The 14,327-nt window shown below is 41.2% G+C and overlaps 2 protein-coding genes across 2 annotated transcripts in view; both read left to right on the top strand.

The window, feature by feature from the left end:
• The first annotated feature begins 910 nt into the window (after positions 1-910).
• On the top strand, positions 911-6,017 carry LOC135528207 (U1 small nuclear ribonucleoprotein C-like). The gene is made up of 6 exons (XM_064957129.1): positions 911-1,004; positions 1,298-1,340; positions 1,509-1,617; positions 1,756-1,845; positions 2,036-2,146; positions 5,223-6,017. Exons 1-6 carry the CDS (start codon positions 997-999, stop codon positions 5,333-5,335), a joined length of 474 nt encoding a protein of 157 aa, XP_064813201.1. The 5' UTR covers positions 911-996; the 3' UTR covers positions 5,336-6,017.
• A 105-nt stretch (positions 6,018-6,122) lies between these two features.
• Positions 6,123-14,327, top strand: part of LOC135528208 (bridge-like lipid transfer protein family member 3A) — a 42,983-nt gene continuing 34,778 nt past the window's right edge. Inside the window, exon 1 of the mRNA XM_064957131.1 lies at positions 6,123-6,345. Within this exon, the coding sequence (XP_064813203.1) occupies positions 6,302-6,345 (44 nt within the window). The 5' untranslated portion in view covers positions 6,123-6,301. The remainder of the gene's footprint in view (positions 6,346-14,327) is intronic.

Below are 14,327 nucleotides of genomic sequence, written 5' to 3'. Positions count from 1 at the left end.
CCGACTGGGATTTTTGATTATTTAAAACGGTCATCAAACTCGGAATTCCACATCGGGAACTTGGGCCTCTTTCTATCGCTCAGACTTTCCGACCGGAAGATCACGGATGTCATGTTTTGACCGCGTATTTTGCCGAATTCCTAATTGTTTTGAACGCGGCATAATGGTGCGTTCAAGACAACTGAGAATTCCGAACAAACAAGACTTCAAATCATGACGTCAGTGATTTTCAGGTCGGAAAGTCGAAACTCTACGAAGGTTCCCGAGTTGGAATTCCGAGTTGGATGACCGTTCATAATATGTTTCCCAGTTGGATCTCGTTTTTTTCCCCCAGAGATCCCAGTTACCGTGAACGAATTGAATTTGGAAGTCGGATATATCCGAGTTTCCAGTTGTTTTGATCGCAGCATACGTCAACCCATGGCCAATTCACGAGGGTCGATGTAGCGACATAATCTGCCAACTCGGAGGTCACACCTAAAACGGTCAACTATTTGTTTTAGTTTTCGTAATAGATCAATTCATCTGTAATTAAGATGCAACTATCAAACAACAGGTGGTGAACACAACAGATACACGCGATATTTTGTCATCGAGTCCGCACTGCGCCAGCTCAGGCCGACCCTCTTGAACTAAACCACGGTTGGCGTTTCAGGTCACCTACATTGCAGACGTGCTGCGCATTATCATATCTCAGAATAACTTTTTGCACTACAAAATTATTTCTTATGAATGCATACAGTACTCACAAAATGTAATGCCAAATGGTCAATACAGAAATGTGTCTCTTACAATTTACAAGACATTGATTCTCAGATTCTGTACCCGAATTTGCATTATTTGCAATACCGATAGTGGAGGGAGGTGGCGCTGCAGTTATTATGCGGACCCTAACGAGGACGCGTCTCCTCTCATCTTAAAGCAGTCGTTGTTTACTTAGACTTCCGGCAAAGGGAAAGGGGTTTTCAACGGTTGGTGTAAGCGAGGCTGATCGAAATGCCGAAGTAAGTGTTTTATCTTGTCTCCCAATTGCATATTTCATCTATTTTGAAGGTATTTTACCTTAATGAACACTGGATATGTATATCTAATGGAAGTTAGTTAGCTAATTCAATCGGCTTCAGCCAGAGCTTCAACCCTATTGGCTGTGAAGGAAGTGTGGCATCATTCATAGCGTTCCTGTTTTGCTCCCTGGTCTTACATTGATTTGGTTTTATTATGACAGCTGAAGTATATACTCTGGTTTTGCCTACACTGATCAAGTTGATCTAGTGCTCAATGTCTGTTTATCCATCAGGTTTTATTGTGACTACTGTGACACTTACCTAACTCATGACTCGGTAAGTCTGCACAACATTGGTAGTAGAAGTGTTCACTGATTGCATGTGGTTGATTCTGTCTTTAAGCCGCATATGATGAGTTTCTTCTCTAGCCGTACTGTATATTCAGATTGTTGCATGGTCAACATTGTGTCCAATGTACATTGATGACTGTAATGTGTTTGGTAGCCCTCTGTGAGGAAAACACACTGCAGTGGCCGCAAACACAAAGAAAATGTAAAAGACTATTACCAGAAATGGATGGAAGAACAAGCACAGAGCCTCATTGACAAAACAAGTGAGTAACACAAGAAAAATACGTACTTTGACTTGTCTTTGTTTACCGTGACGTGTTTCGGCCACGATAACCATCCTAGGTGAAAAGGGGCCGGAGGGCTAATATGTCAGGAGTTCTAATAAATTTTGTTTCTCTTAGCTGCTGCCTTCCAACAAGGGAAGATGCCCCCAACACCATTCCCAGGAGCCCCACCTCCAGGGGGTGCCATGATCCCTCCACCAAACCTCCGTAAGTGCACAAGTGCCATGTACATTTCTGTTTGTATGCGAAAAGCACATTCAAGCTCGACCAAATTCCTCAGTTGGAGAGTAAATCTTACCACTCATTTACAAAAATGACATAATATACAAATATTTTGCTACTAATAAAGGTCTGAGTTACCTAGTAGTTGTTGTTGTTAATGATGTTTTACGAATAGATGGCCCACCACGTCCAGGGATGCTACCAACACCCCAGATGGGTGGTCCTCCAATGATGCCCATGATGGGTGGAATGGGACCACCCCCACCTGGAATGATGGGTGGTCCAGGTAGGATAACCTCAAACTGTTATTTCTGTAATGTGCATTCAGAAAGTAGTCAGACCCTTTTGACTTTTTCCAACATTTTGTTATGTTACAGCCTTATTCTAAAATGTATTAAATAGCACATTTTTTCTCAGCAATCTACACACAATACCTCATAATGGCAAAGTTAAATGGAAATATCACATTTGCATAAGTATTCAGACCCTTTACTCAGTACTTTGTTGAAGCAACTTTGGCAGCGATTACTGCCTCGAGTCTTATTGGGTATGACGCTACAAGCTTGGCACACCTGTATTTGGGGAGGTTCTCCCATTCTTCTCTTCAGATCCTCTCAAGCTCTGACAGGTTGGATGGCGAGCATCGCGGCACAGCTATTTTCAGGTCTCTCCAGAGATGTTACATCGGGTTTTAGTCCTGGCTCTGGCCGGGCAACTCGAGGACATTGAGACTTGTCCCGAAGCCACTCCTGCGTTTTCTTGGCTGTCTGCTTAGGGTCGTTGTCTTGTTGGAAGGTGAACATTTGCCCCAGTCTGAGGTCCTAAGCGCTCTGGAGCAGGTTTTCATCAAGGATCTCTGTATTTTGCTCCGTTCATCTTTGCCTCAAACCTGACTACTCTCCCAGTCCCTGCCTCTGATAAACATCCCCACAGCATGCTTCACCCTACGGTGAAGGAATGGCTTCCATCTGGCAACTTTACCATAAAGGCCTGATTGGTGGAGTGCTGCAGAGATGGTGGTCTTTCTTGAAGGTTCTCCTATCTCCACAGAGAAACTCTGGAGCTCTGTCAGAGTGGCCATCGGGTTCTTGGTCACCTCACTGACCAAAGCCCGTCTCCCCCAATTGCTCAATTTGGTAGGGCGGTTCCAAACTGCTTTCATTTAAGAATGATGGAGGCCACTGTGTTCTTGGGGACCTTCAATGCTGCAGAAATGTTTTGGCACCCTTCCCCAGATCTGTGCAATATATCTCGGAGCTCTACGGACAATTCCTTTAATCTCATGGCTTGGGTTTTTTTCTCTGACGTGCTGTCAACTGTTCGACCTTCTATACAGTACCATTCAAAAGTTAGGAGACACCTACTCATTCAAGGGTTTTTCTTTATTTTTACTATTTTCTACAATGTAGAATAATAGTGAAGACATAAAAACTATGAAATAACACATGGAATCATGTCGTAACCAAGAAAGTGTTAATCATATCAAAATATATTTTACATTTGAGATTCTTCAAAGTAGCCACCCTTTGCCTTGATGACAGCTTGGCACATTCTTGGCATTCTCTCAATCAGCTTCATGAGGTAGTCACCTGGACTGCATTTCAATTAACAGGTGTGCCTTGTTAATTTGTGGAATTTCTTTCCTTAATACATTTGAGCCAATCAGTTGTTGTGACAAGGTAGGGGTGGTATACAGAAGATGGCCCTATTTGGTAAAAGTCCATATTATGGAAAGAACAGCTGAAATAAGCAAAGAGAAATGACAGTCCATCATTACTTTAAGTCATGAAGGTCAGTCAATGCAGAAAATGTCAAGAACTTTGAAAGTTTCTAAAAGTGCAGTCGCAAAAACCATCAAGCGCTATGTAGAAACTGCCTCTCATGACGACCGCCACAGGAAAGGAAGACCCAGAGTTAGCTCTTCGTAGAGGATACTTCATTAGAGTTACTAACCTCAAATTGCAGCCCAAATAAATGCTTCCGAGTTCAAGTAACAGACACAGCTCAAAATCGACTGTTCAGAGGTGACTGCGTGAATCAGGCCTTCCTTCATGGTCAAATTGCTGCAAAGAAACCACTACTAAAGGACACCAATAAGAAGAGACTTGCTTGGGCCAAGAAACAAAAGCAATGGACATTAGACCGGTGGAAATTTGTCCTTTTGGTCTGAGTCCAAATGTGAGATTTTTGGTCCCAACCGCCGTGTCTTTGTGAGATGCAGATTTGGTGAACGGATGATCTCCGCATGTGTGGTTCCCACTGTGAAGCATGGAGAAGGTGGTGTGATGGTGTTGGGGTGCTTTGCTGGTGACATTGTTGGTGATTTATTTAGAATTCAAGGCACACTTAACCAACATGGCTATCACAGCATTCTGCAGCTAAATTCCGTCCCAACTGGTTTGCGCTTAGTGGGATGATTCGTTTGTTTTTCAACAGCCTGGGGCTTGGCTGTGTAAGGGCTATTTGACCAAGAAGAATAGTGGAGTGCTGCATCAGATGACCTGGCCTCCACAATCACCAGACCTCAACCCAATTGAGATAGTTTGGGATGAGTTGGACTGCAGAGTGAAGGAAAAGCAGCCAAGAAGTGCTCAGCATATGTGCGAACTCCTTCAAGACTGTTAGAATATAATTCCTGATGAAGCTGGTTGAGAGAATGCCAAGCGTGTGCAAAACTACCATCAATGCAAAGGATAGCTTCTTTGAAAAATCTAAAATAAATCAAAATATAACTTTTTGGGGGGGTTCATGATTCCATATGTGTTATTTCATAGTTTTGATGTCTTTACTGTTAATTCGACATTGTAGAAAATAGTAAGAATAAAGGAAAACCCTTGAATGAGTAGGTGTCCAAACTTTTGACTGGTAGTGTAGACAGGTGTGTGCCTTTTCCAAATCATGTCCAATCAATTGAATTTACCACAGGTGAACTCCAAGTTGTAGAAAAATCTCAAGGATGATTAATGAAACAGGATGCACCTGAGCTCAATTTCAAGTCTCATAGCAAGGGGTCTGGATACTTATGTAAATAGGGTATTTTTATTTATTTTTAATACATTTGCAAACATTTCTAATATCCTGTTTTCGCATTGTCATCATGGGGTATTGTGTGTAGAATGAGGGAAAACAATTATTTAATACATTTTAGAATAAGACTGTAACGTTACAACATTTGGGAAAAGGTCGAGGGGTCTGCATAATTTCTGAATGCACTGTACATACATAGACTCAAACAAGTGACGAATGTGCTTCGGAGTTTGCCAGTATTGAGAGAACATACCATCTAAAACAAAATACTATCATCTGAAAACAGGAATGACTCAAACCATAACCTGTAAATGCTTTCTTTCCTTCATTCTCAGGTATGCGACCTCCAATGGGTGGCCGTATGCAGATGATGCCTGGACATCACATGATGCGACCTCCCGGTCATCCAATGATGATGAGGCCAATGATGGCACGGCCAGACCGATAAACTCCCCTCCTCCCTCAAACACCAAACACACACTGTGGGTTTGTTCCACATGATCACTAAATCTTAGGTTCTCACTTCTCCCCTACAGTCATTTGATTAGGGAAATCTATGGTTGATTAAGTTGGTCTAAAGCATTTAATGAAGTCGCTGACAAGTGCCACAGTCCCTTATATTTAGCCACTTGATCGTAGAAACATTGTTAATTTTACGTCAAACTACCAAGTAGATTTGAAGGTGAGTAAGAGATTCCGTGGAACTAACCTTTTGGTAAATCCCTCCCCACTCTACATCTGTCTCTAGGACTTAACTTTACATAATACTGTTTTGGTCATCTTGCCTTTGCTGTCCTCCCACCCATTTTCCCTGGATGGATTTCATTTTTATTATGCTACAGATTTTATAATGATCCCCTCTGCTTATTCCAATTTTCCCTGCCCATCCTTGTTAGTTTGGTGTCTTGGCACATGCTAAAGACAAAACAGGAACGTATGAGGAGGTTGTTGAATGTGTTTTTGTCATTCACATAGGTGTATTAAGGTCTGTTTTTAGTTGGCAGTACCATTCGGATGAAGCATTGTATCAACTGTTTTTTTAAAAACATTTTTAAAACAATTTTTATGAGCTGATGCTGTTGACTGTGCATTTATTTTATGACGGTCTATTAAACGAAAATGATAACTTATTTGTCTGGTCGATAAGGTTTTCCGTCTCTTTGAACAGTTATATTTTATATCTCTTGCTGTTCGTTATAAATTCAGCAGATGCCGCTAAGGCAATATGTGTCAAAGCATGTCTTTTGCTATGTCTTATGGGAAAAATACAATTACACAAATTACCCGTGGTGAATAAGGGTCGTTTTTCATTTCGCTGAAGATGAGAGGCGGAGTGGAATGTGAAGAGAATATGCCTATACGCTAGCTAGCTACAAATAAATAGTTTAGCTAGGTTATTCTCACCAACACCGCAATGGCAGGAATAATCAAAAAGCAAATATTGAAACATTTGTCCAGGTAAGAAAGATTGCTAGCTAGCTTGGCTAGCGTTAGCTAGCCATCTGCTTTAAGCTTGGATGGGCCATCTAGGTGTAATACTAGGTAGGCATGTCAACCAAAAGATGTCCAGATAGAAGGATATTCATGATTTGTTACACAGCCCACTAGTTGTCTTTTGTGTTGGATAAATCCGCGGGCAATCTCAAGCTAGTAGTGCAACACCAAGCAAAGCTGATGCATAGTCTCGCGTGCGAACAGACGTTTTCGTGGAAGATTTCATTCATGTTAGTCACCTTACATAATGAATCAATACTGCCGACTGTAAATAAACGAATCCAGCATGATGTTACCATTTCTCAGTAGTGTGACTGTAATAGAGCATGAATGGACTGGAACCTATTATATTTAACGTCACCTTCAAGTGTTCTGCTTGGACCTTATCACCGTCAGTCATGTAACAGACATGCAGACTTTTCAGGACCGGCCAGCAGTGAGTGTCTATGGTCCTGTCTATGGACAGGACAGCAGTAATTTATAGGCACAGTATAAGCTCCTGAATGGGGCTTAAACAATTGTGTACAAAATATATATAATTTTAGAAAAGATTACCACGTTTCGGACCTGTAGTTACAGCCATGAGTGGAGCCACTCCGTATTGAGAACAATGAAGCTCGGGTGGCTTCAGGACTATTCATACATTCCTGTCCCTCGTTAGAGTCAGGTTATGAGAGCAATTGCTGACTGGGTGTCATTTCAAGTCAGCGATGAACGGCCTTCAGTGTAATTTGTCCTCACTTACAGTGGTTTGAATAAATTGGCATTACACCTCACAAGGATCTCATCATGAGATAGAATTAAAATCAGTTGGTGTGCCTGCCTGCTGGAGTGTAGTGCTGCTGCTGTGCTATTTTGAGAAGATGGTCCAATTTTGGGCTTTTGTTGACAGATGAGGATGTGAATTTTACATGTTTGTGTACTCCCATTATTTCTCTCTCTCTCGTACTCAAATAATAAGAAAATAGGTGTGTCTTGACCACCATTTGCCTCATGCAGCGCGACACATCTCCTTCGCATAGAGTTAATCAGGCTGTTGATTTTGGGCTGTGGAATGTTATCCCACTCTTCAGTGGCTGTGTGAAGTTGCTGGATATTGGATGGAACTGGAATACACTGTCGTACATGTTGATCCTGAGCATCACAAACATGCTCAATGAGGGACATGTCTAGTGAGTATGCAGGCCATGGAAGACCTGGGACATTTTCAGCTTCCAGGAATTATGTAGGGATCCTTGACATGGGGTCGTGCATTATCATGCTGAAACATGAAGTGATAGTGGCGGATGAATGACACGACAATGGACCTCAGGATCCCATCACGGCATCTCTGCATTCAAATTGCCATCGATAAAATGAAATTGTGTTCGTTGTCCATAGCTTATGCCTGCCCATACCATACCCCACTGCGCTGCTCTACCTTCTTAAAAGCATTATCAACAAGGCAGGTCCTACAGGCTCTAGTTTTGTCACACCATCCAGGGAAAATGCAGCAGCTACTCTTTCTGGGGTCTGGCAAAATTAAGGCAGTTATACAATTTAAAAAACACTACAATACATTCATAACAGATTTCACAACACACTGAGTGAAGTGTGTATCCTCAGGCCCCTATTCCACTACACATCAACAGCACAAAATCCATGTGTATGTGTGTGTATAGTGCGTATGTTATCGTGTGGGTATGCATGTGTCTGTGCCTATGTTTGTGTTGCTTCACAGTCCCCACTGTCCTATAAGGTGTATTTTTATCTGTTTTGTAATATCTGATTCTACTGCTTGCATCCGTTACCTGATGTGGAATAGAGTTCCATGTATAGTCGTGGCCAAAAGTTTTGAGAATGACACAATTATTAATTTTCACATAGTCTGCTGCCTCAGGTTGTATGATGGCAATTTGCATATACTCCAGAATGTTATGTAAAGTGATCAGATGAATTGCAATTAATTGCAAAGTCCCTCTTTGCCATGCAAATTAACTGAATCCCCCCAAAACATTTCCACTGCATTTTAGCCCTGCCACAAAAGGACCAGCTGACATCATGTCTGTGATTCTCTCATTGACACAGGTGTGAGTGTTGATGAGGACAAGGCTGGAGATCACTCTGTCATGCTGATTGAGTTCGAATAACAAATCAAATTGAATTATATAGCCCTTCTTACATCAACTGATGCCACAAATTGCTGTACAGAAACGCAGCCTAAAACCCCAAACAGCAAGCAATGCAGGTGTAGAAGTACAGACTGAATCATTGTCTTGGAATCATTGTTCTTCCTCTGTCAACCATGGTTACCTGCAAGGAGACACATGCCGTCATCATTGGTTTGCACAAAAGGGCATCACAGGCAAGGCTATTGCTGCCAGTAAGATTGCACATAAATCAACCATTTATCGGATCATCAAGAACTTCAAGGAGAGCGGTTAAATTGTTGTGAAGAAGGCTTCAGGGCGCCCAAGAAAGTCCAGCAAGCGCCAGGACCGTCTCCTAAATTGATTCAACTGCGGGATCGAGGCACCACCAGTACAAAGCTTGCTCAGCAATGGCAGCAGGCAGGTGTGAGTGCTAGAGGTTGACAGATTTATGATTTTTCAATGCCGATACCAATTATTGTAGGACCAAAAAAAAAGCAGATTCCGATTAATTAAAATATATATTTTATTTGTATTTGTAATAATGACAATTAAATTAATACTGAAGGAACACTTATTTCAACTTAATACATCAATAAAATAAATTTAGCCTCAAATAAATAATGAAACATGTTCAATTTGGTTTAAATAATGCAAAAACAAAGTGTTGGAGAAGAAATTAAAAGTGCAATATGTGCCATGTAAAAAAACTAACGTTTAAGTTCCTTGCTCAGAACATGAGAACATAAAAGCTGGTGGTTCCTTTTTAACATCAATATTCCCAGGTAATAAGTTTTAGGTTGTAGTTATTATAAGAATCATAGGACTATTTCTCTCTATACCATTTTGTATTTCATATACCTTTGACTATTGGATGTTCTTATAGGCACTTTAGTATTGCCAGTGTAACAGTATAGCTTCCGTTCCTCTCCTTGCCCCTACCTGGGCTCGAACCAGGAACACATCGACAACAGCCACCCTCGAAGCATCGTTACCCATCGCTCCACAAAAGTCACGGCACTTGCAGGGCAAGGGGAACAACTACTTCAAGGTCTCAGAGCGACCCCGCGCGCACCCCGCTAATTAGCTAGCCATTTCACATCAGTTACACCAGCCTAATCTCGGGAGTTGATAGCCTTAAAGTCATAAACATCTCAATGCTTGAAGCACAGCGAAGAGCTGCTGGCAAATGCATGAAAGTGCTGTTTGAATGAATGCTTGCGAGCCTGCTGCTGCCTACCACCGCTCAGTCAGACTGCTCTATCAAATAATAGACTTAATTATAACATATACTAACACACAGAAATACGAGCCTTAGTTTCTGGATTTGACCATATTAATGACCTATCATTTTGAAAACAAAACATCTATTCTTTCAATGAAATACGGAACCGTTCCAAATTTTTATCGAAATATTCCTGTTACATTGCACAACCTTCAATGTTATGTCATCCCCCGTTTGGCGAAGTTGGTCTTCACACAGTTCGCAACGAGCCAGGCGGCTCAAACTGCTGCATATAGCCTGACTGTTGCACAGAACGCAAGAGAAGTGACACAATTTCCCTAGTTAAAAGAAAAAAGAAATGCATGTTAGCAGGCAATATTAACTAAATATGCAGGTTTAAAAAATATATACTTGTGTATTGATTTTAAGAAAGGCGTTGATGTTTATGGTTAGGTACACATTGGTGCAACGACAGTGCTTTTTCGCGAATGCACTTGTTAAATAACCATTTGGCTAAGTAGGCTATGATTCAATGAGAAATTAACAGGCACCGCATCGATTATATGCAACGCAGGACAAGCTAGGACAACCATGTGTAGTTAACTAGTGATTATGTTAAGATTGATTGATTGTTTTTTTTATAAGATACGTTAAATAGCACCTTACCTTGGCTCCTTGCTGCACTCGCATAACAGGTAGTCAGCCTGCCATGCAGTCTCCTCGTGGAGTGCAATGTAATCGTTCATAATCGGTGTCCAACAATGGAGATTACCGATTGTTATGATAACCATTCCGATTAAATCGGTCGACCTCTGAATGTGAGTGCATCTGCACCCACAGTGAGGCAAAGACTTTGAGGATGGCCTGGTGTCAAGAAGGGCAGCAAAGAAGCCACTTCTCTCCATAACATCAAGGACAGACTGATATTCATTCTGCAAAGGGTACAGGGATTGGACTGCTGAGAACTGAGGAAAAGTAATTTTCTCTGAATCCCCTTTCCGATTGTTTGGGGCATCCGTAAAAAGCTTGTCTGGAGAAGACTTGGGGACTGTGACGAGACCTCTGGTGGCATGCCTTGTGGTATATATATATATATATATATATATATATATATATATATATATATATTATATGAGTGTCTGAGATTTGTGGTAGTTGTTTAAACAGACAGCTCGGTGCTTTCAACATGTCAATACCGCTCACACATACAAGTAGTGGTGAAGTCGATCTCTCCTCCACTTTGATCCAGGATAGATTGACATTAAAGTTTGCTCTCTGTGTACATCCAAGGGTCAGCCATACAGCCCTGTTCTGAGCCAATTGCATTTTTACTAAGTCCCTCCTTGTAGCACCTGACCACATGTCTGAACAGTTGTCCAGGTACGACAAAACTAGAGCCTGTAGGACCAGCCTTGTTGATTGTGCAGTTAAGGTAGAGTAGCGCTTTATTATGGACAGACTTCTCCCCATCTTAGCATTGTATTGTCCCTAATACAATGATTTTAGATTTTGAAATATTTAGGACTAACTTATTCCTTGCCACACATTCTGAAAGTGAGGCTCTTTGTTAAGTGGCATTACTCAATGCCAGTGGCATGTCGTTTATAAAGTTTGAAAAAGTAAGGGGCCTAGACAGCTGCCCTGGGGAATTCCTGATTCTACCTGGATTATGTTGCAGAAGCTTCCATTAAAGAACACCGTCTGTGTTCTGTTAAACCGGTAACTCTTTATCCACAATAAAGCAGGGTATGTAGAGCCATAACACATTAGTTTTTCCAGCAGTAGACTCATCGATAATGTCAAAAGCAGCACTAAAGTCTTACAAAACAGCCCTCACATTCTTTTTATCATCAATTTCTCTCAGCCAATCATGAGTCATTTGTGTAAGTGCTATGCTTGTTGAATGTCCTTCCCTATAATCGTCTTGAAAGTCTTTTGTTAATTTGTTTACTGTAAAATAGCATTGTATCTGGTCAAAGACAAATTTTCCCAGAATTTTACTAAGGGTTGGTAACAGACTGATTGGTCTGATTTATGAGCCAGTAAATGGGGCATTACTATTCTTAGGTAGTGGAATTACTTTTGCTTCCCTCCAGGCATGAGGGCACACAATTTCTAGTAGGCTTAAATTGAAGACATGGCAAATAGGAGTGGCAATATCGTCCGCTATTATCCTCAGTAATTTTCCATCAAAGTTGTCAAGTCCTCAGTAGTTTGTCATTGTTGATAGACAACAATTTTTCCACCTCTTCCACACTCACTTTACGTAATTCAAAATTACAATTTTTGTCTTTCATAATTTGGTCAGATATACTTGGATGTGTAGTGTCAGCGTTTGTTGCTAGTATGTCATGCTTAAGTTTGCTAGTCTTGTCAATGAAAAAATCATTAAAGTACTTGGCAATATCAGTCGGTTGGAGGCGGCTTATGGTAGAGAAATTAACATTCAGTTCTCTGGTGACAGCTACGGTGGAGATTGCTGCAGTTAGCATGCCAATTGCACGCTCCCTCAAAGCTTGCATGCTCACTAACAGGGATGTAAACAGATGTGTGCACAAAATGTGAGAGAAATAAGCTTTTTGTGCATATGGAACATTTCTTGGATCTTTTATTTCAGCTCATGAAACATGGGACCAACACTTTACATGTTGAGTTTATATTTTTGTTCAGTACATGTTTAGGAGGGGGTTATAGTGTAGCCTAACCAATTCTAAATGGCACTAGCAGTTCACAAAGTAGCTTAAGCTGATTTGTTTCAAAACTGCAGCTCGTTGTTGGAACACATTTTCTTACTTCAGTCAACCAGTCCATTTGAATTTGTAAAAAACAAACAAACAAAAAACACAAGGAATGTAACTCGTGTATCCCATCAGTTAGATACGTTTTTATATGCATTTATTTCTGTAGGCCTAACGGGAGCTTGTGTGCACTCAGCACGCGTGTGGAGAGAGCGTTCAGAACGCAATTGAGTGAATGAGACACTGAGGGGAAAGGGAATTTAGGGAGAAGAACAGTGTGATGCTTGGAATAGATTAGAGACGGTTACTCATACTGTCGTGGTTGTGTGTATCAGACAATAGCCATAGGGAAGGCTAGGCTGCATCCCACTTATTGAAGCCACTACGTAGGCTTACAAAGTCATCTGTCTTTAAATGTAGCCTACAGTTGCACACCTTTGCATTTAGAGTTACGTAGAAGCGTCAAGCTTTTGTTTGCAGCAATACCGGTTTAGGTCTAACTCTTGACAGTTCTCTCTTCTTGCATGCCTGGCAATTACTCTCACTCTGTCAGTAAGGGCAGGGTTTTTGTGGTGAAATTTGTTGAGATCTCACTCTGCTCCGCTGTATGGGGCAAAGGCTAAGAGGCATTGGCCGAACTCCAGTATGTCAGTTTGACACATGTTTTGCTTTGCTCTGTTGCTCCAATTGTGGTGACTGTTAAATTAATCATATTGTTCACTAGATAGGAGGTAACAGAGCACATTCACAATGGCATTCACAATGGCATACTGTAGCCTCTCAATTGCATTCTGACAAATGGTAAATATCCTAACCTTTTTTCCCTGTTATGGGCCAAAATTAGAATTATGGCTTATTTGTTGATTTTGTCTTTGGTAATTAGCCTGAAGAGCTCCGGGTCTTCTATCCAACTGACGCTTCTCCCTCCCTGTACTATGACATTCGGCTATCATTATCAACAATGACTAAGTCAAGACCTGCAACCCTACATTTAGTTTTGTTTTTCAAGCTTCTTTGAGATTTTCTTTGTAATAAAAAGCGGGAAATAAAATACATCTGTTATTATTGGTAATTGTATTCAGCCTTTGGTTTGGCTTAGGGCTTTATTTCGCCAGAGACACAATGTTGCTTTGGATTGTAGCTTCTTCGAGACTGTGAGTGCATTAGTATGACACATGGCCTGCATTAGGTATGACTGTTTCATTCCTCCTCCTTGCATAAACTATAATAAGGACTTGTCAGAAAACATACCTCTCTTGGAGTGTTAGCACACAAGAGAAACTGTGCTAGAATAGAATAGCTAGCCTTGCCGTTTCAGTGCTGCAAGTGTTTGGAAGATGCAGACATCATGTTTGAGTTTGTCCTCTAGGTCAGTTCCATGTTACCCACTCAGCAACTCCCTGGCCCTGCTGAACTGCCCAACCCAGTCAGCTGTCTTGTGGCACTGTTTTTTTTGGCCAAACCGAGTGGTCAACATCAGTGCTCAATTCTGTTATTTCCAATTTCCACCCAATCCATTCCTTAACTCTGACTCAATCATGGTCTTTCTCTGGGAAGAATGACAACAGAATCAAAATCACCAGGCTCTACCAAGCGCTGGATACATCACTGTTAGTGACAGGCTCTGTTACTGATATGACCGGGATTCCTGTTTTGGCTGTGCATATCATATAAAACAGGAAGATAACATCTTGGCCTAAAATTGACCAAATCTAGGCCCTATGTGGCAGAAGATTGGTAGAAAGAGATATGACAAGTGTTAAACCTTGGCTATATCAAAATGTTGCTTTTTTGACCACTCCACATTCCTCAGCAATATTTCTTGTCTTCAACCCCATTGGACATGAGACTATT

Source organism: Oncorhynchus masou, chromosome 33 (assembly GCF_036934945.1).
Source record: "Oncorhynchus masou masou isolate Uvic2021 chromosome 33, UVic_Omas_1.1, whole genome shotgun sequence".
Classification (NCBI taxonomy): domain Eukaryota; kingdom Metazoa; phylum Chordata; class Actinopteri; order Salmoniformes; family Salmonidae; genus Oncorhynchus; species Oncorhynchus masou.
Note: the sequence above shows the minus strand (reverse complement) of the source record. Positions and strands in the feature narration are given on the sequence as shown.